This window comes from Vigna radiata, chromosome 2, assembly GCF_000741045.1.
Source record: "Vigna radiata var. radiata cultivar VC1973A chromosome 2, Vradiata_ver6, whole genome shotgun sequence".
NCBI lineage: Eukaryota > Viridiplantae > Streptophyta > Magnoliopsida > Fabales > Fabaceae > Vigna > Vigna radiata.
The window spans coordinates 23,097,731-23,120,071 of record NC_028352.1 but is presented as its reverse complement, the minus strand read 5'-3'; the positions used below and the strand labels follow the sequence as shown (position 1 = coordinate 23,120,071).

At 28.2% G+C, this 22,341-nt stretch overlaps 1 protein-coding gene across 1 annotated transcript; it reads right to left on the bottom strand.

The window, feature by feature from the left end:
- Window positions 1-6,182: 6,182 nt before the first annotated feature.
- Window positions 6,183-6,967, bottom strand: LOC106755971 (probable E3 ubiquitin-protein ligase XERICO). Its single transcript, XM_014638208.2, has one exon. It carries the CDS (start codon window positions 6,873-6,875, stop codon window positions 6,384-6,386), a length of 492 nt encoding a protein of 163 aa, XP_014493694.1. The 5' UTR covers window positions 6,876-6,967; the 3' UTR covers window positions 6,183-6,383.
- Between the last annotated feature and the right edge of the window lie 15,374 nt (window positions 6,968-22,341).

Here is a 22,341-nt window from a genome sequence, read left to right as displayed (position 1 = left end):
TAAGTTATGAAATTTACGTATTAATTAGTTAGTGATTTATAATAAGATAATATCATTATATAATTAAAATTTACAATTACAATATTAAGTTATATATTATATTAAAATGAAATACAATTCATTCTTAAAGTAAAATATAGGCATAATATGAAATATGATTAGTACAAAATAAAAATCACACTTTGATATTAAAATTTGTAAATTGAAGCCCATGCACATATAAACCGCTTAAAAGACAAACATGTCTCGAAATCTATTAACATATAAAATCAGAGAAAAATGAAGTTAAACATAAAATATGATAAACTAAATTAACATACAAATATGATTAATTAACTTAAAGTCAAATACAAACATATCGTGAGATATAATTCCTATTAAAAGAAGTGAGAGTAAAATGACTTTGATCTTAAAATATTTAAATAAGAATACAAGCAGATATGGTTATCCATCTAAACATTGAATTTATAATAACTAATTATTGATGTCCACATTTTTTTTTTGTTTTAAATTGTAGTATTAAGATTAATCAATAATATTTGGATATGAATTTGTTTATTTTAAGTTATAAATTGATATAATAATTTATTGGTGATATATATATATATATATATATATATATATATATATATATATATATATATATATATATATATATATATATATATATATATAAATGAAACGTGTATGCATGAGTCGCTATTAAAGTAAAATGTATATAAGGAAATATGATCCCGTATACAATAAAAACAACACGAAACTAGTATTAAAATTTGTAAATACATAGATAAACACTCTCACACTTAAAAAAATGTGACTCTAACATTATAAAAAAAATTGATTTGATTGTCATATGGTAACTTATAAGCATTTTAGCGTGATTATTTGTAATATGACTAAATTAGAATAGATTTTTTCTATTATTTACTTATATAGCTGTAAATATTTGATTATTAATTTTAGTAAATTGAATAATCTCATATGCAACATCAACCTTTCCATGAGAACGTGTTAGAATAAAAATTAAAACTTGTTTCAAATAATTAACTAGTTTGATGGATGTAAATAACAATATAAGTGAATTATATTAATTTTCGGCCGTTTTTTCCCTGAACTTCCATGAAAAAAAAAAATCGCCCACCCTCTTCGGGTGAGATAATTAAGATTGTGTAAGTTGGGAGTAATTTTTTAGAAAATATAATTTTAACTTATAAAAATGATTTTTGTATTGTATAGTCTGAAAATCAAATGACTTTTAGATTGTGCAATTCAAGAGTTGAAAAATATATCATTTGAAGTAAAAAATAACTTCTAATTACAAAATGTAAAAGTAAATTTTCCAAAAAGAGAAAAGTTTTAGTTTGATTGTCAAATTGAAAATTAATTTTGTGCTTTTTATGAACATAATAATCAATCATGTTGTAAAATTGAACCAACAAAAAAAAAATTGTCAGTTCTTGATTTTTGGTTTGGCTCATCATCTCTCTGTTTTATATGCTCATTAACCACTGTGTTGGAATTCTTTTACCATTCTTTGAATTTTTAAAAAAATATTTTTCTATTTATCTCCTCTTGATGGTGTTTCTATCTATTGTAATTTATAAGGAAGTGAAGATATTTGAGTTGAGTGGAAAAAATTAAAAGAAAATTAATAAATAAGTAAAAAGTTTATGAATACGTATATGATTAATTTGATAAAATAGAAAAAAAAAGTAGTTTTTTTTTAAATAACTAATATATATATATATATATATATATATATATATATATATATGTTATATTATATTAAATTAAATAAAATCTTACTTCCCTTTTTAAGCCATAATAAATTATAATTTAACTGTCATTGATTATGTTTATAATTGGTCATAATAAATATCATAATTTATATTATGATAGTGGAATACATATAATAAAAATATGTCTTTTTTATAATTCTGATTAAGAGTTATAATGTAAATTTATAAATAAATACGTTTACTTATCCATTCCATATTTACAATCTCTAATAAATATAGAATTCAAGTGTGATATCCATATATAGTACATATTAATTTTCATAACTGATAACATGTTATTGATAAGTTTAAAAAGATTGTAAATCTTAATTATTTTATTAGGAGAGCACAAGAACCTCACAATCACTTTTATTTATATATGTTGGGAATGTAAGTGCGAGTCTAAGTCTCACATTGGATAGAGATGAGAAAGTAGAGCACTATATAAAGATGAAAAACCCATTAACCCATTGTCTTAAGGTTTTGAGTAGAGAGTGGTGTCAATTTCTTATATGGTTGAGCTCATATTTGATTGGTATTGTGTCTTCCCATTGAATCTTCTCAATATATTCATTCAAAAATTTCTTGATGTAATTTAAAAATAGTTATATTTAAAAAATAGTTAATTATGTAACATTTTTTAATGAATTTGAAGAAATTTTAAAAAGAACATTTAAAAAACAGTCAAATTTGTAATCACTAAAGTTGAAAAAATGGGAAGAAATAAAATAATATGGGCTTAAACCCTCCGTCTTAATATTTGTGTGAAAATCTCAGTTCGGTCCTCAAGTTTTGAATTGTCTCAATTGCGTCATAATTTTTGTAAAAATGCACACATTTTACTCCAACCGTTAACTGATCTCAAACGGCGTTAAGTTTAGCTGACGTGGTATGCTGACGTGTTGGCTTAATCCCTTCTTGGTCCTCGTATTTGTGTGAAAATCTCAGTTTGGTCCTCAAGTTTTGAACTGTCTCAACTGGGTCATAATTTTTATAAAAATGCACACATTTTACCCCAATCGCTAACTGATCTCACTGTGCAAGAATTATCTTCTCCTATCAATGGAATAAATAGCTTATAGGCTGGTAATGAACCTATAGGTTACCAAGTTGGTTCATTTGCAGAAAAGGCTGTGAGACTGATTGCACTGGTTACGCGAATTTTCCTGTGACTTTAATTTTTGAGCCGACAAGATAATCTATGTAAAATCCCTGATTCTCAGAGAGATGAATAAAATCCCTAATTCAAATAAACTAAATAATAGGCATTGTGCCACGTGAAACACTGCTTATTTTAAAAAATAATTCATATAATTAAATAATACACGTCAGCATGTCCTCTGGCTACCACGTCAGCTAAACTTAACGCCGTTTGAGATCAGTTAACGATTGGGGTAAAATGTGTGCATTTTTACAAAAATTATGACCCAATTGAGACAGTTCAAAACTTGAGGACCGAACTGAGATTTTCATACAAATATTAGAATCAAGGGAGAGTTTAAACCAATAATATGATTGGAAAAAGATAAAGTTTCCTTCTTATCACTCAAAATCACTGAATCTATATATAGAAACAAAGAAAAGCTATTTGACATCTTGATTTTTGCCCTATTCAGTTGTCGTACATTAGTAGGTAAACGAGGGTGAAGAACCTAAAACACATGTTTTGAACATGTTTTGTGTAATTTTGTTTTAATTAACATCGTAAAATTTTGTGTTTGAAATACGGAGTGAGTTAGTTGGTGTGGAGTAGGAATAGTGTCTGCAGGTTTTGTAATCAATCATTCACCGACCGTCGTAAACCCGTCCACATCGATTGGTTGTCCTACCATTTCAACTACTACCAATATATTATAATAATAAAATCCACTTACTTTACTTTAATTTATTTCTATAATAATTTATGCTATGTTTGGAAGGATAAAAAAAAGTTGTTTTCAAGTTGATATTGAAGATAAGAAATTGACTTTAGTCTATGAGTATATTTTGTTAAGGTTTATATTTATTCATATTTTTAAATTGATTTTATTTTTAATTGATATAAAAATTTTAACACATTTTTTTACATTAAAATATATATTTTTTAAATGTAAGACTAAAAATTAGTAAAAGGTTTAATAATAAATAAAATAGTATATCTAATAAATAATAAATATCCCAATAACAAATTATATAATAAATTTTATTTAAATTAATTTTACCATACTTCCAAAACTATGTCATTTAATTTTTCCAATTATAATTATCACTTAAAAAATATGTTAGTTTATAAGTATATAGACAAGACCAACATAAATTTAGTATTACATATATACCAATATTTTTTGTTTTACGTTACAATATTCTCATTGTTCCGATTCATTGGATAATATCCATGTTGCTGCTTTATATTCCATGATTCTTCTTTGTCATGTATACACTTTTGAAGATAAATGAATTTAACTCCATAGTTATTTTAAAAAGGAAAATAAGAAAAATTTAATTATTTATTGTAATCACGGATAACCTTTGTAACTCATTTTATTGTAATTATAGAAAAATGATAACATTTGATAATTATTTATTGTAATTATAGAAAAATAATATTTGATGATTAATAATAAAATATTTATTGCTTATTAAGAGTAAACCTAGCTACTTAAAATTGTTGTATTTGGTTTTTACGTAAAATTGTATTGGTTAATTGACCAACCATAGTAAGAATGTGTTGAAATTATTTAGACGTGAGAGTGAGAGACTGTCGTTAGAACAATTTCAACACAGCTTGTCCTATGATGTTGAAATTGTTCATCAACCTCTCAACTGCATTCAATAATTAATACCACGTCTATTCTTTTACACAACACATCACACCTATGCCAACTTTTATTTCTAACTGGAGAAAAAAGAATGGGTTCATTTTTTAAAAACTGTTTTAAAAAGTAAAATTAGCTTATATGTATATACCATCTCATCTAAGAATTAAATTATATACTATTTTTTAAAATTCTTTTAATGTATTCATAAATTAGTTTTTCTTTTTGAAAAAAAAATATTTTTTATTTTCTTTACGTAAGTACTTATTAACAAGTTCATCCTATCACATCAACACTTTAATGAAGTTGGTAGAGAAAAGAAATACTACTTATAATTTCCATTTACGCTGACTTGTTAGGCTTATTCCGAGTAGTTTTTTTTTTTTTAAGACGTGTGTTTAACTTTTTTTTATGGCATTTATGTGATTAAATTATTTTATGTGTCATTTATCTAATCGTACATTCTTAACAATATAAATATATTTCAGTTGGGAATCGAACTAAATACACGACGTAAACGTGTCTTCGTTGCGCATCCAAGACTTTTCTTTTAATTTTTGTCCTGGAAAATATTTATTTTGAGAAAATGTTCATGTTAGGAAAATTTAATTCAGAACAATTATTAGGCTCAAATAATACTTAACACGTGAAAAATCTAGTTTAGTAGAAGCATTGAATATTTATTAAACTTAATTAGTTCCTCATTACTCTAAAAAAGACAATGATTCATCAATACGCGGTTAGGCATGGCAGAACCCATTGGTGGCCAAACATTAGCTTTATGAGTACAATTTCAGCCACTAACTTCTCTAAAGTCAAAAGATAAATGGCATAATTTAAGATAGTTTATTTTTCAATAACTTATTTCCTTTTTCTAAAGTATGTATTTGTATAAGTAATTATTTTTTAATATATAGATTTTTTTTATATTCCCTCTCAATTTAATTACTTTATGCCAAAAAACAATTCTATCTTAAATTAAATTTGTTTATACTTTCAAATTTATTCATCTTGATTTTCTTTCCAAATTTATCATTTTCCGTTTCTACTTTTTTTTTTCACTTGCTTGTTTAAAGTAGTCATACATATTTATTTATTTATCCACACTAACATTAAAAAAAATCTCTTAAAAATCCAAAAACATTGCTTTTAGAAGTGGAAACATAAGCTTATTGAATAACCAATTAGTGAGAATAACAATAAACGACAATGATATTTTGATAATACTTTTTAATAATTTTTTTAACAATAAAACACGTGTTATTATTTTATTAGTTTATTTGAATTTATATTTAAAAAATATTTAAAACTATCAAATCACAAGCTACCAAAAAATTGTTAAAAAAAATGTTGTTAAAAAAAAGTTTTTGCAATAAGAAAGGTCCTTGTAGACTATGAATAGATAGCCATAATAGAGCATGACTGTCTTCTCCACTAGTTCATTTGACCATCCAATTATAAGTGGTGAAGAACTTACCTTTTTCTTATACCATAATCCGTGGATCTCATGTTTCAGAACCAAACATCATCCACTCACAGACACATCTCATATCAATTTCTAATAAGCAAATTATAACCCTTAAAAGTTACGATTTTGTGGAGTAAACGTATTCTTGATATGATGAATGAAGCAGAAGGCTGAAGGAAAAACAGAAGAAAGGAACTATCTCTGTTCTAATATTCATGTTCCATAAAACAGGGTGTACATCGGAATCAATATTGTTCCGAGGAACTAATCCTATAGGAGAGGAAGAATAAAAAATTTCGCTTCTCTAAAAATTAGTTAGTTGAGGAGAAATCTGGGTAAATTTCAGAAATATCTGTGCAGAGTGTTGCCACGACGAAATGCTGATAAAAAGTACGGAAGGTTGTCATCATGATTCCGATCAAAACCTCCCTCTGTTTGATTCTGATGCTGACGGTGCTTGAACACAACATCTTCCGGCACCACTTGTTTCCGACAAAGAGGACACGTGGCCCAATATTGTTGCAACCACTTGTCCAAACAATCCCTGTGAAACACGTGACGGCATTGCAGCTTCCTCATCTTTTCCCCTTCCTCCAATTCGCACAGGCATACCCTACACTCTGCAGCACCACCCTGTTCCGCCTTCAACAACCCCTTTGTGTAGCGAATCGTGGGGTTCTTCTTCTCGATGAATTTCAGGTATTGCTGGGTGCTGATTGCGCGTGGCGATGGTTTTAGTTTCTGAATCAGAATGATAAGTTCTATTATCAGGGATGCTAATATGATTATAATTTCGGCACAGAACTTGTGAAAGAGCTTTGAGAGAGGTGTCATGGTGGCTGCTAAATGCACTCAGCCTTTCTTTAATGCACTAATCGTGTTTTTTATTTTGCTTTTATATCTAACGCAACGTCTTTTGTCTTCGCTGCAAGCACAATATTATTTAATAAATATTTACACAAATGTGTCTTTTTGTATTGCTGATTAAAAATAAGAATTCATATTTATAATGTATTATACCAATTATGTATATCTTATATAGACCAAATGTGAACCATGCAAAACATATTCATGGTCAGTGATTATAAGAATATAACGTGATAAAATGTAGAAATATAGTAATATAAAATTGATCTCACCATACCCGTAAAACTAAAACATGGTACTTGGTTGTAGCAAGGAAAAAACTTATAAGATTATTAAAATGCAAATAGAATTATAAAATTATTGGAATGACTAGGATTTAAAACGGTACGCTGTTTGAGGCAAATAAGAATTGGAAATTGGAATGGGTAGGTGGTCAAATTAAGTGACAAAAATTATATCAACATAATACGAACTAGGACATTATAATATAAATATTGGAAGAAAAATACTTGTAGAATGGCATGTTTGTCCAAAAAAATATCTGGATTTTCTGGCCTTGGTGTTTGAGCAGCCAAAAACGTAATAAAAAAGAATAAAGAAAAATAAAGAAGAAGAATGCTTACACGGAACATTTTGCTTGCAGTCTTTGGCTGCCAAAAACAAATACTCACATCAATCTGTATTAAGGCTAATTAATTTTATACTTGTATTTTTTAGAAAATTGGACTTGGTCAGAAAAACTCGATATTGGTGGCAACTGGCACTAGTCAACAACTAATGTATAGAGAGTGAAAAAATGTTTTTTCTATATACATTTATTATTTGTAATTAATTTACATGTTTCATATTTTTTTCGTATTGTTTGATGTTTAATTTCTATAAGAACTGTCGATACGTACGTCTCCATAAAATAAAATAATTGCTCAACTGTTAGATTTTTACGCTTTTTAATGTCAATCACCACATGTCGACCTTTTCTACTAATTTAATTTATTCGTAAATTAACAAGAACCGTTAAAATGCTGCAAGAAAAAAAAAAACACAGTTACGAAACATAAGTGATATTACCGGCTAGACCGTGTCGCAACTGAAAACCTTCACACACGTGTTAAAAAATATTTTGTGATAAATTAAATTATCTAATTTTTTTCGTGTAGTTCATGTTTACATTTTTAAAGTATGTATAAGAAAACTATATATTAATTGGTTAAAACCATTTAGGCGTCATAGGTATTCTCAATTTGGTGCTCTTCTTTTAAACCTTCCCAATTGAGTCTTTATAAGTGTTAATTTCAAACAAATTGGCCTCTGCTCGTTAACGGTGTTAAAATTGTGCAGAGGTGGGTAGATGACCTGGTTAAAATTCTTCTTTTAAGGTGTTAAAATTGTGCAGAGGTGTTCAAATTTTTCCCATTCTCCTCTGCACAATTTTAATACTTCAAAAGGAGAATTTTAACCACGTCATCTATTCACCTCTGCACAATTTTAACACCGTTAACAATTTTTAACGGCAGGAGCTAATTTGTTTCAAATTAACACTTATAAAGACTTAATTGGAAAGATTTAAAAAAAAGAAATTAAATTGGAAATACTTTACGAAAATAAAGACGCCTAAATAATTTTAACCTATATTAATTTGATGACCTTGTCGGTGAATACGAATAGGAATATGTAACATAAGACACTTATTTCATAAATTTTTATTTCTGTACCCTTTTTTTTTTTTTAAATGGTTTAGATCCTATAAAATAACGTTGATATAAATGCGACAAAATTAATTGATATATTATAGTAAAGTAAATTGAAAATTTTGAAAGTTAACACCAACATTTTCTTAATATATATATATATATTAAAAATCATGTATATAGTTACTTTTATTTTTTTAAACTATTAATTAATATTTTATTTGAATAAATTAAAATAATTATTATCTTTAATATTCAACTATTTTATTATAATTAATACTATAAAATTAATTTAAAAATACTAATAACTTCAATTACAATATTTCACGCGTTTAAATTCGTTAAATAATATAATAAAAAAATAAATGTTTTGAAAAGAACAAACCAAACTATCAAATTTGATAGAATACAGCGTCTAAAAACGTACAACGACATTATTACCATGCCTAGTCCGTTAATTTCTTTTAACATATTAATTTTGGTATATATATATTATTTACCAAGTTAAACTTATTGGGAGCTCTACATCTGTCCAAGGTAATTCATTTTAGGATTATTATTAATCTATTCTTCACTTTTCTATATACAACTTGTGTCGGTTTTAATTTAATTTGTATTAATCATATTCCATTTTTATACATGTTATAGTTTTTTTATTGGTTTTTTTATTATATCACCTTCTCGTATTTTTTTCCCTTTCACATTCCTTTTGTTTCTCGACAATGATTTAAAAGTTGAAGAGCATACAAATGATACTTGTAAGACATCTTTTTAAGTAAATATTTTACTATTGATTAAAATTTATTAATGAGATTAATTAAATAATAAATATGACACTATATCTTATTTTTTGTTTTCAATAATATTTTAATTAAGAATAAAAAATACACTAAAAAGAGTAAATTTTTTAAAATATATTACTAATATTTCGATAAAATAAATTATTTTAACGTATGAATTTCTCTAAAGTTGTTAGCGAAACCTATTTAAACATCAGTTTAATATCAATATGGAATGAAAAATATATTAAAATAAAAAAATTAGTAACAAATAAAATAAAGTTCCTCTCTATTTATAAGAACATGTGGTACATCAAAAGTAAAATATCACATCATAAAACATTTTAATATATATCCAAAAATAAAAACTATGAGTTATAACAAAGAATTAGAAATATATAATCAATAATTTGTACGAGAAAATCTTCAACAAATTCACACTGCACAATTAGTTAAAACAAACCAATTGACAATTCTTATTAATAAAAAGTGAAGATGAAAAATTTATATGAAGAGTGTTACTATAATAATATTGATCTCTATACATACCTTCACTCGACAATTAAATTGTTAAAAACAAAGTAATATATATTGTAAATACTACTCGAAATTTAATTAAAATTAATTAAAATATAAAAACTACTCGAAATTTTCGAAAAAAATACGACAACTAATGTTTTTTGTTCACGATATCCTTATCTCTATGGGTAGAAAAGGACATTAAATTTTTAGTTCTAAGTAAACTCCACCAATATATATACATAAATATATATTAATCATTGTCCAATGTTATAGACGATGAGTTGATCTAATAATGGAGAGCATGAATTATATTATATGATAGAATTTATTTAATAATCGCGTAAGAAAAAGAAGTGCTTAAATTAGAACAACCAGGAATTCCATGAATATTCAAAGTGTTCGTGGATTGAAAGATAAACTCTTACTTATTCCGATATATGGTTTCGAAATTGCAAGGATTGGCGAAAGCAGAAGTTCCATAATGCAGCTTCTGGTCTCATGATAACCTCGCTGTCAGTTAATGGCTTATGCTTTTAAGATATACGTTTAATAATGTCAATCTAAAAGCTTAGTTGGTGCAGTGCATAATATTAAAATCCTATCAGAAAATGCTATACAAAAGCTGCACATAAGTAGTTTCCACGATTAGTGGTTATCAATTAAAGTACCGTGTATGAACTACTACGATAGTAATTAATATACAAAACCTTTTCGTTTGTCCTTGGATCTAATCCAACTCTTCACAAGTTTCCATTAAATACAAAAGATTCTTACATTCCCTCTCTATTAAATCAGTTGGTTTCTGCTAAAAGCAGTAGTTTTAACGAATTAATTAACTTGGAAATCTCATAATTGATAACAAAACATTGTCGGAACCATCTATAATAACGATGTTAATGAATTTGAAATGGAAGCAGCATATTATAGGTCAATTATTTTGGAGGTAATTAAGTATATGAGTGTAGTAAGCGGCATATTGCAATATGTATATGGGTCTCCAACTCCTGCACAGAATATATTATCATCTCAAGCTGACTTGTCATCTATGTGACAATAGTGGTTAATGTTGGAATGCCACACTAATTAAACTACTATGAAGCCCACTTCTGAAATTTTATATTTTGATCCACTTCCTGTGTGCCCAAGACCACAATCTGCATTTTCAACAATATATAAATACAAATTGTCGCAGTTGGAACCTTAGGATTGTCTATCTTATACTTACAAAGTTCAGAACACATCAAAATGGTGCGCGGACCAAAACTTCTTTCCATGCAAAGTATGATGACAGCTTGGCATTATATTATTTTAGTGTGCGTGTGTAATTAAGATAATTATTGCTCATTTGGTTGGTTGAAAAGCAACGCCACAACCACAAGGACATTAGAGAAATGAACGTGACTACTCACTTCACATGCTCTCGCTTCCAATTTCAACTCCTATAAATACCGTCTTTGGCAATGCTCATTTCACAGAGCATCTATTTCTGAGTAATAATTAGCAGACTCTTTTGTGTTTAGCTTCTTGTTTTTGCAGACAGTATAATTAACATGTCTTCCATTGGAGCACGTTCAGCTGAAATTTACGTTATGGAGAAGAGGCAGAAGGAGAAGATGAAGAGAATGGAAGAGGAAAGAGTACGAAGAGGCGAGGTGAGTGCTGAAGAGAGAAAGGTGAGTAGTTCTGGTGTGGGAAAGAACAAGGTACATCCAGGTAGTCAACAAGGAGCAACAACCGATAATGTCTTTAGGGCATGAATGGTTTTTAACTGTGAGAAAATAACTCCCCAAAGCTATGTCTTTTCGTTTCACTAGGTCAACAAAAAAAAACACTGTTTAGTTACTATATAGAAGTGATGAAACACTGTTAATGTTAATAGCTTGAGCTTTTAGCTGTCTGTAACATGCATGTCAAAAAGTTTAACGTGTTATGTAAAAGAGCTGTTTGGCGCTTTCTATGTATGATCAGAATAAAAGCCTCATTGTTGTTCATATGTACTACAAATCTTATTTAGATATCTATATTTTTTTTTTTTTGTCTATAAAACACTAACAAGTATTTTCTTCGTTATGAATACACAATCACTCCATTTTCTACTCAGTACTAATAAAATAACAATTTTATTTTAAAATATAAAATAATTTAAATGAATCAATTCAAAAAGTAAGAATATATTTGTTTTAAATATAAGAAAATTAAAAGGTATACATGTAAAATTTTCCGTAGAAGAATATTTCATTAGATGGGAGGGCAAAGATGCTTCTGCTGTTCTTTATAAACAATATTCGGCTTATGTACGTCACGACCATCATATATACAACACGGTCGAACAAGATTAGACTGAATTATAAAGAAAACTGTCACTTATTAAGGGACAAATGTACTTCCCTTTATAAGTAAAATTTTAATGTGTAATCTAATAAATTATTAGGGTGTTCACAGATTGGGTTGAATTTCTACAATTTTATTTTTGTAAGTTAAATTCAATTCAACTAATAAAAAAATAATAATATTTGAAAAAAAATCAATTTAAGTAAGTTAACAAGATATTCAAACCAACTCAAGACATGTAAAAAAAAAAACCACAATACTATTTGTCCATAACCCAGGTATAAAAGTGAATATTAAGTCGGATCTCAAATAATTCATATTATAATATTATATTCATCATCCAGGTCATAGAAGAATAAGATAGTCTGAATTAGGTCGAATTTTAATCATAAATGAAATACAGCCCGATTTAATTGAGTTGAATTTGAACGAATTGGATTATCAGTAAGCTGGCTCAGTACCAATTACATTAAATTTATAAGGTCAAATTAAAGAAAAAAAAATATTGTCCAAATGATAAAACTCAAATTTTATAATGAATAAAAAATATGATCGGATTTTTTTTTTTTGTGAAAAATAGTTAATGAAACTCCTTAATGAAGGAAAATAAATATAGAGATATGTCGATGTATCAGTGAATAAAAATATTAAACATTTATGACATGCACCAAATCTAAATTCCTATTGAAGTCAAATGTTAAACAGAATGCAACTTAATTTTTTCTTCCAAATATAATAAACAGAAAATAGTATTAAGTGATAAGTGTGAAAATGAGTTATTTTTACACTTATAAATGATCCTAATTTTGTAATTATTCATGTTATTACTCAGTGAAATGTTGTAATAGGAAGTAGATTGTTACGTAAATTATTGTGCAGGAAAAGATGTATAAATGAGAATATGTCAACCAATTCTCGCAGAGCGTAAGCCAAATTCGCAGAGTCAGAAAAAAATAGATTCGCACAACGCATCAAGACCTGTGCGCTGAGCGAATAAGAGAAGTTGAAGAAAATGAAATTTTGAAATTCGCTTAGCGCACACATACTTGTGCGCTCAGCGAATAACAGTGCAACAATTAAAATAAATTCGCACAGCGCACACACTCTTGTGCGCTGAGCGAATTAAGGAAGTTAAGTGGCTCTTAAAAGGCGTGACAGAGAGGCAGAAACTATATCCTGACACGAAAAATAGAAAAACGCTCTGGTGAATTGGAGAAGACCGTCAGGAGACCCTTCAAGACTTCACTTTCTGCAAGGAATTGCTGTAAAGAGTACGTTTTAGATGTCTAGGAGAGTCTAGTTTTTCTGTTCATTGGAANTGGTTGTATGACGATACATTAATGTAAATTTCCTGTGCAATATATGTCTNTGTTCTTGTTCTTTTCTTGACTTGCTTTAGATTATACGGAAGTATAATTTTTTTTAAAGGTTCTTTTGTACTGGGAAGTATTTTTAGAACCAGAAACGTAAGAAAAGAAACTAAAAGGAACGATGCTAGGAATAGCTTCTGTACTTTTGGTCATTCTAAACATCTGATTTTAATGTAAAATTATCTGTTGAATTAATTAAGGAATTAATAATTTAATAGATAATTTTAGAACTTGCTTTAAGGAATTAAATCAAGATACGCTTATGTGAATGCTTGAACAGAGAATGTATTTTATCAGGATGTTACTGTAATTTTAGTCAAAGACCAATTCCTGGCACACCAACTGTGTTTCTTGTATTGTTTTGTGTATTTTGATGTCTAATTGAGTTATAAAAGGAAGAATGGTCAGGTGTTGCACAAGTCCCTTGGAAGAACGATACTTTACTTATCCACTGTATTACTTGTAACGATTTGGTATACTTGCCAAAAAGTTATCATTAAGCAACACCTTAAAATACATAAGTCATGCAAAATTGCACATCAAATCCCAATTGTTACCGAGTATGTTTAGTGTTGAAAAACAAACGCGCACAAAATATACTTGTAAGATATAGCTTCTCGATTCGTTAAGTTTATCTTTGTTACCATTTTTTTTAAGAAAAGATAGGTGTAGATTATAAGGTCACGATAGATAATAAATGAGAGCCAATAATTTAAAAAACAAAAATGTCTTTACCATCGTATATCTAACACAAACAATTATGAGACCTACATATATGGATACACTAAAGGGATAGTGCATATACAAGATAATGCATGACTAAAAAACATATAATTCATAAAAATATGAGGTAGTTAAAAATATTAAAATCTCGTATGTGTTTAAGTTATAATCATGATCTAGGTAAAATCCCAATTAAAAGATAAGATCAAATGGATGATGATGATATTATTATTGGTAGAAGGAGCTTATGATGAATTCATTAAATGGAACTAAAAGATCATAATACTTAAGGATATGATTCACCATAAAATACTAGATGTTGTTTAATTCGTACATAAGACTTTAGAGAGTTAAAAGACTTAATTGATGAAATCATTGACGTACTCGAGCTTATTAAATATTTCAGAATATTTTCATCTAAACAAGCATATATTGTTTGCAGTATTTGTTTATTATGAAGATTTAGCGCATCGGGTTATAATGTAATGTATTATTATAGACATATGCAACACTTAACTAACTATTTTAACTCCATTAAATAAAAGTTATGTTCATCCAATGGAAATTTACGCAGCCTCTCTTCATCATGTTATTGCCGACTTTGGTCGCAGCATGTTTAAGGTTAAAGTAACAAATATTATAAATGGCTTTGGAGTGTAAAGATTCCAGAGGCAGTGAAGCTCATGCTTCAAAATTATTTGCCCACAATAAGCTTGTCACTCTTGGTGTTGCTTAAATATATGAACTGATTGATGGATTTGCAACACATTAATATAGAAGCAAATCGAATTGCTCACCACTTCGTTTGTGATCCCTTCAACAAAGAAAGTTCAAATGAGAAATGCTATTTTTTGGCGAGGGTACATTCTATAATTAATATTTAAATATAAGAAAATATGATTACGAATAAGCACTCTTCTGTAATTCGTGGGTCAATAATATTTTAATTTTAAGAATTATTTTCCTGAGGCTTATTAGCTGAGAGTGTGTATGGTGTTCGTATATTGTTATCAGTTTTGGTGAGTGGCCATATGGTGAAATGGGTATGGATCTTATAAGAAGAACCTCTGATCTTCAACATGAATCAATATGACAACCTTTGGAGATGGTAAACAAATCAATTGAAGGCCTCAGAAGAATATTTCAAGATGATTAAGAAAACTATGGCAAAAGATGAGATGCAGGCTAGCCAGGAGATAATCTATTAGAATTTATTCAACAAGTCGTCATCCTCCTAACATACAACTTTAAAAGTAAAAAACAACAAATAAAAATAAAGACAGAACATGATCCTAGATCTTAAAAAACTAGAAAATGAAATTTGTTTTATTTTGTGTTCCTCTCTCTCTTGAGAGAGAAATAACTCCAACCCTAGCTCATACATAATCTCATGCCACTCCAAGACTCAACCTATGTCATTCCTCGTCCTGGACTTTATAACAAGGTCCAGCTTCAATCCTTCTCTCTATGTCATTCCACCACTTTTCTTGGGCAGTCAGATATTGCACTTCGTCTTTAACATCTGATTCAAATAGAAGCATAAAACTTAAAAGCCCTATCTCATTCAGATTCCAAACCTTCAAGCCAGTATCAAACGAACCAAAGCGAAGAGGTGACTCAACTTTCTCCAGCTTCTCACCGAGGCCAACGGAAACGAGCCAAGCGTACTCGGCAGCATCAACAACGCGAGTGAAGGTACTCGCCACTGCATAGGCTCTACTTGTTGCTTCGCTATCGAGTTCGCTATCGGGTTCGCTATCGGAAGTGTTTCGCTTTTTGATGTCCACAAGGTTCCCTGTCATATTCTTCACGCGCATGCTTTCCATTATCGTCTTCGTGATGACCGACATGCGACACGCCCTTAGGAAGCTCGAGTTGTGCTCTTGCTTGCAGAAACGCGAAATCCCTGGGATGTTCCCTACCTCCTGAAGAGCTTCATGTGCAATGGGTTCAACAAAAGGTCGCAAAGTTTCCAGCATTCCGGGGGGTTTGTACTCCGTGGAAAATCCACCTGCATGGAACAAGCAATGTATGAATTCATTAGAACAAAAAATGAAAAGAAACGCAAAGAGATGTGGCTACCTAGCTTCATTCTTCTAAGATCCCGGTAGTGAGCCATTTCCCTAAAATGGTACGAAAGGATTCTGAGGCGTTCACGATCACAGATGCCGGGGAACTGAAGGCCGTATAAGAGGCCAGGGAGGGCAATGATATAAGTTCCAGTGGTGACTCGGAGGATCACAGTGTCCTTTGTGACAGGCCACTTGAACTTATCAACACAGCAAATTTGAGCAAGAATGGGATAGTTGATCTGCCTGATTGTTTTTAGGGTAAATGACCCTGCGCTCACTCTTCTCACTCTCCTCTCGTTTTCATACTCCATTACGCTCAGTTCACTCATGTAGAAGCTAAATTGCATAGTGATGCATCCACGAGAGATTGTGTTCTCATCTGGATCTTCTGGCCCCCTTAACCCGAATTGCATTTTTACACAATCGATTGCAAGTTCCTTCAATACATCAAAATATATATATTCATTAAACTACAGTTTATGAAAAATATTGCATAATCAAAAATACAGTTGATTGGGTTCACATAGATTTTTTTTTTTTTTTTTATAGCATAATCTTGATGCAATGTTTACTGAGTAACATCATAAATGTATCAATAACGATTCATGTTAACTACTCATGTATGTATATGCATGGGATTATAATTAGCAGAAATTGAGAGAAATATACACACTGAAATGTGGAGTGAAAGAAGTGCGAAGGGGAGAGAAAATAGGAAAAGAGTGAAAAAGAAGAGAGTACCACACCAAAGGAGAGAAGAAGTTGTGATTTTGAAGGATGTGGAAGAGTGAATTTATGCAGGGCTAAAGGAGTACCAAGGTGCATGACTCATTCTGACTCGGACAGTTCACACGGGAAAAGATAATTTTATTCATGTATTAATTAAATATCTATACAATTTCAAATAATATTAATTAAAAATATTTATTGATTACCATTTGTGTAAATTTTACAGTGCAGGACTTTCTTATTTCAAACGTATGAATTAATGCATTATTAATTAACTCTCTTCAGTATTAAATATTTTCTTTTATAATTATTAAAAATGTGTAAAAACATTTATTTCTGCAGGAGTTTCTTTGAAATGATTTAATTAAGTTTTTATGATTTAACATAAATGAGACGTTTAATAATATGTTAATATTAATATTTTTTATAAAGAATTATTTTAATTAAATGCTATTTACGTTTCTCTTTTATCTTTTTCTTGATTTGCATCACATCAATTACTTGTCATATTTCATAAAAAAAGCCCGTTTTTTTCTTTCATTCATCCATGTATAAACTCCAAAGTTTAATTTAAACCTTTTCCTAGTAGACTCTGATATATATTTTGGCTGGCATAATTTATGTATTAAATAAATAATAGTAAAGACTTGTAATTTCGTGTATTGTTATTTAGTATCCATAGTTTTTTTTTTTTTCAAATACTGCAATGACACCAAACAGATAACTGTTGGAAAATATACAGAATCTTAATTAAAGAATAGTAACACCTTCTACTAAATTTCAAATAACAAAAGCTCATCGTAAATATATATCGGGAAAATATTTAATAAAAAGTAACTTTTATATATTGCATAAGATGATAATTGATATACACTTTGCATAAAGAAATACTATTTTTTATAAATTATTTTAAATTTAATTATATATATATATATATATATATTATTTATATTGTATGTTACTATAGTTTAACTGAATTACTTAAAACAATGATCATCGGATACTTTATAATGGATGACTCACTTAGCTAACCAAATATCGAGGATTGTACTACTAAATGAGTAAGTCCAATAATCACTAATGGGTATCGAGTATCGAGTATTATATTTCCTCACCAAAGCATATTATGTGATAATGAAGCTGTTCAATGAGTCTAAATACTACCTACAGATACCTCATTGCGACTTGCATTGGATAACTTAGTCAAGAAGCAGGTGCAGTTGTTCATAGGTAAACTGACCATTGGGCCTCTACATCAATGGGCCAATGATTGTGGCCTATTCAGATGGAACCCATGGTCGACGAAGTATGGCTATAAATATTATTTTAATTGTACCTTTATTTCACTTTTTTCATTAATCTAAATTTGACCAGAATCTCTTATCAAGTACTAACTTGAGTGTCAGAGAATCTTTTACAAACACCCCACCATTCGCTAGAGGACAAAGAAGACTTGCAAGATGAGATCAAGTTAGACACAATTGACAAAAATATTGTAAAAAATATATTTCATAAATCTTATTTTTAAAAAAATCATTAAATAAGTTGATTATATCTGATGTTAAGAATTTTTAGTGATATTTTGATGAAAAACATACGATCATCCAAGTCATCCGTAAATATACAATCCTTTAATGTAAAGTCATCTTGATGAAGAAACTATTTATCTAATCTCTCAGCTTACCCATGGATAATTCCATAGTCAAGTTATTTTGTCAAGGAGACTAAACGTTTGTTTGTCTTACTATTGGCTATTCAAGCAAACGTCCTAAGGAAAATCTTTAGATATACACATGTGAAGAAAAATAAAATTTTAAAAAATGGTTATGTTGGTGCGACATGACTCTAGAATATGTTAAATATAAATTGTAAACAAATTTAAACAATTCTCAAGTAGACAAAATATTCAAAATAAAATAGTAAGCAGAGAAAAACACATAAAGGATTTATACTAGTTCACCTCATCAGTGAGACTATGTACAATTTTTTAAACAACCTGGTTAAGATATTTCACTAATAAACACCTTTAATAATGAGTATCAACAATGAGTTTCAACATCTCAAGTATCACAAGTGTATACCTCTTCAGGCTAAACCGAACATTAACCTCTCCAAGTATCTTTTCAATCTCTTCCTCGGGTCAAGAATCTCAATTACAATGAACAATTAAAAGAAACACTCTCACAACAGGAGTGTACAACATAGCTCACAAGTTACAATTCACTTGGAGAAGGATTTACAACATGTATGCATTCTCACTAGACACATGATAATTTTGCAACACTTTGATATTTCAAAGTTGTTTCGTTAGTATTCATGTATGGCTTTGTGTCCTTTATATAGTTGTTTCATTGGTAGCCGTTGAGAATTTGAATTGCAATGCTTTATCATGATTTCTCTTGATGAGGAATGACTTGATGAATTCTTTAATTTAGTTATGCATATTATATCTTCAATGTCATACTTCAAGACTTTAATTCTTAATCTATTGATGTTCTTTTTTATATCTTATTTCCTTAAATGAAAGCACTTAGCTAAATACCACATGTTTTGACTTGTTAAATACAAAATTAATGCATTGAATTCTACTCTTTGAGTGACCTAATACCTTAGTCGTCTAATAGCATGAGTTGCCTTGGGTTGTCTTACACTTAAGTCTACTAACACCTTAGGTAATTTGATGTCTTAGGTCATCCAGTAACTTAGGTCATTTAATGCCTTTACCTAATGTTTTTTTTGTTGTACTAGTCTAATGCAATAACTTGTCTATTACTTATACTCATCTAATGTTAAGACTTGACCTATTGCATATACCATATTTCCAGCTTACATTAATACTTAAAAAGCTAGAATATCAACCATTAGACATATGAAAACACATGCTCAAGTTATGCATTTTGATCAACAAAACATGTTCATCAATCACTTCAACTAATTATCTCAATTAAACGTTCTTTGCTACTCGTTTAACGTTGTTTTTCTTCTAATCAAAGACTTTTTCATCTAATAGAGTGAATGTTTTGTTATCATCAAAACTCTATTAGTTTAAAGAAACTTGCCTACTTTAACAACTTAAGTTATAAATAAAAATATAAAGATAAAGATGCATATATAATGATGATGAATCTGTGGATAAAAGGGAAATGGTTGACTTGAACTCTTTTATGTTACTCATTAGGTTGTTTTTACCTTAGATACATTTATCAATCAAGATATTGTATCTCCCAATCTTGGAAAAAGACAATTAACTTCTTAGTATATTTAATTACAAATTTTTCTTTTTCTTTGTCTAACTTTCTTCTTTTTGAATTATTATTTTTTATGTAGGGGATCAATAACCAATATATATTAAAATATAATGGTTATGTTTGCCATATCGAATATCTACCATACAAATGTGAATATTTTCTTTCAACAATAACATAAGGTATGTTTTAACATATCGTTCGACCTTGTTTTCACTTCAGTAGTTTTTTCCTTAAATATTTTAATTTACTTTCTCGACAAATTGATTCTTATTCTTATTAAATAGAAAATTTTATTTTTTATATTACGAGTATGGTTTAGATATTATAATTTTAATAATTAAATATTTTTCATAATTATTTAAATGTTAGGTGAGTTTTTCAATAAAGTAAAAATTTACTAAATAATATTTTAGAAAAGGTTAATAATAAACGTTTTTTTTTTCGAAATCAATCAAAATATTAAGTATATATGCTTCATTATTTGTTTCTAAATACTCATAAGTTGAAAATCTTTACAAATATTTTGACGGTAATTATTTAACCTTCTAAATTGTTTATAATCAGATTTGCATTAACATTATTGAACAAAACAATATAAATAATATGCTAACATATATGTACTACATGTGCTTTCCGATACATACTCATCGAGATGTCACAATCAATTATTCAGACATGAAAGAAAATCAATTGATTACCATCAAAGTCAGTTAATCATTTAATTAATCCAAATAGATTGATAATTAGATTTAAATGGAATTAATCTATGATTAGACTCATTCTAATAAAAAAACCTATAAATACATATAGAAAGTATAATTGTTGAAAATTTTATGATATATTTATTAAACATTAATTATTTAATTGATTTAACTCGAACTAGCATCTGAATACATTTAACATATATATTAATTGATTGAAGGAGAGGATATATAACATTGGAACAAGACATAAGAAAATTATTTTAAATGGGAGTTCAACCCTACAGCCTTAGATCACTTTTTTAACTAATGCAAAAGTTCTAGAAACGCTTTTCTAAAATAAATAAATTTATTCAAAAATTATAATTAAAAATATTCTTATCCGTTTATAAAAAATAAAATAAAATAAAATACGGCATACCTTGAAGTTATATGGTGAATGAAGTAGAATTATCCATTGTATTTTTAATTGGCAATTTTGACTATTTAGAGTCTAATAAATGAGTCCGCAAGTTACTTCTGAATTATTACTAAACGGTTAATAATTTGTTATTATATTATGATTATATTTTTTTCAGTAATAAATTTTGGAAAAAAAAAAGAAAAATACTTATTAATTCATCACAGTTTTATTCAATAATATTCAAATCAATAATAAACTTAATTCGTTGAATTTTTTAGACATTCTTAATCTGATGCAAAATTTTGTTATTCTTGATATTGAAATATTCTTTCTACTAGAATAGTTTTTACATAAAAGTTGCTTGCATCATGCTATAAGAAATCTATGTTTTTTCACCATTATAAGAAGCCTACCATTCTCAGAGGAACGCTACTGTTCTATTGAAATAAATAAATAGATAGATATTGTTATATTAAAATAAATAAATAAAGAGGTACATGTGCTCACCACTCCGAAAGAGTGACTTATTAGAATTTATTATTTAAAATATTTAATTGTGAGATTGTGTAAGAGATTGGTAATAGAAAAAGGATCCTAATACACCAAATCTCTGTGATCATGATTTCATTCATTCCTAAAATTATTTCTTGTCTCTTGGAGGATTGAAGGAATGAATCGATTATGTCAATGCCTCATGAAAATTTACATTTGTTTATTTATCGGCTTCTAAGGTAAATTAACATGCAATAAATTAAAATATTGTTTACTCAAATATAAGAAAATAGTATATAATACAATAAAAAATAAAAAATGTTGATAATACTTATTTTTAAAACTATATGAATTAAAAGCGTATTAGAGATGATA

What these genes read in the sequence shown, in the direction of transcription:
- LOC106755971 (XM_014638208.2), bottom strand. Translation starts at nt 6,875, where the DNA reads ATGACACCTCTCTCAAAGCTCTTTCACAAGTTCTGTGCCGAAATTATA.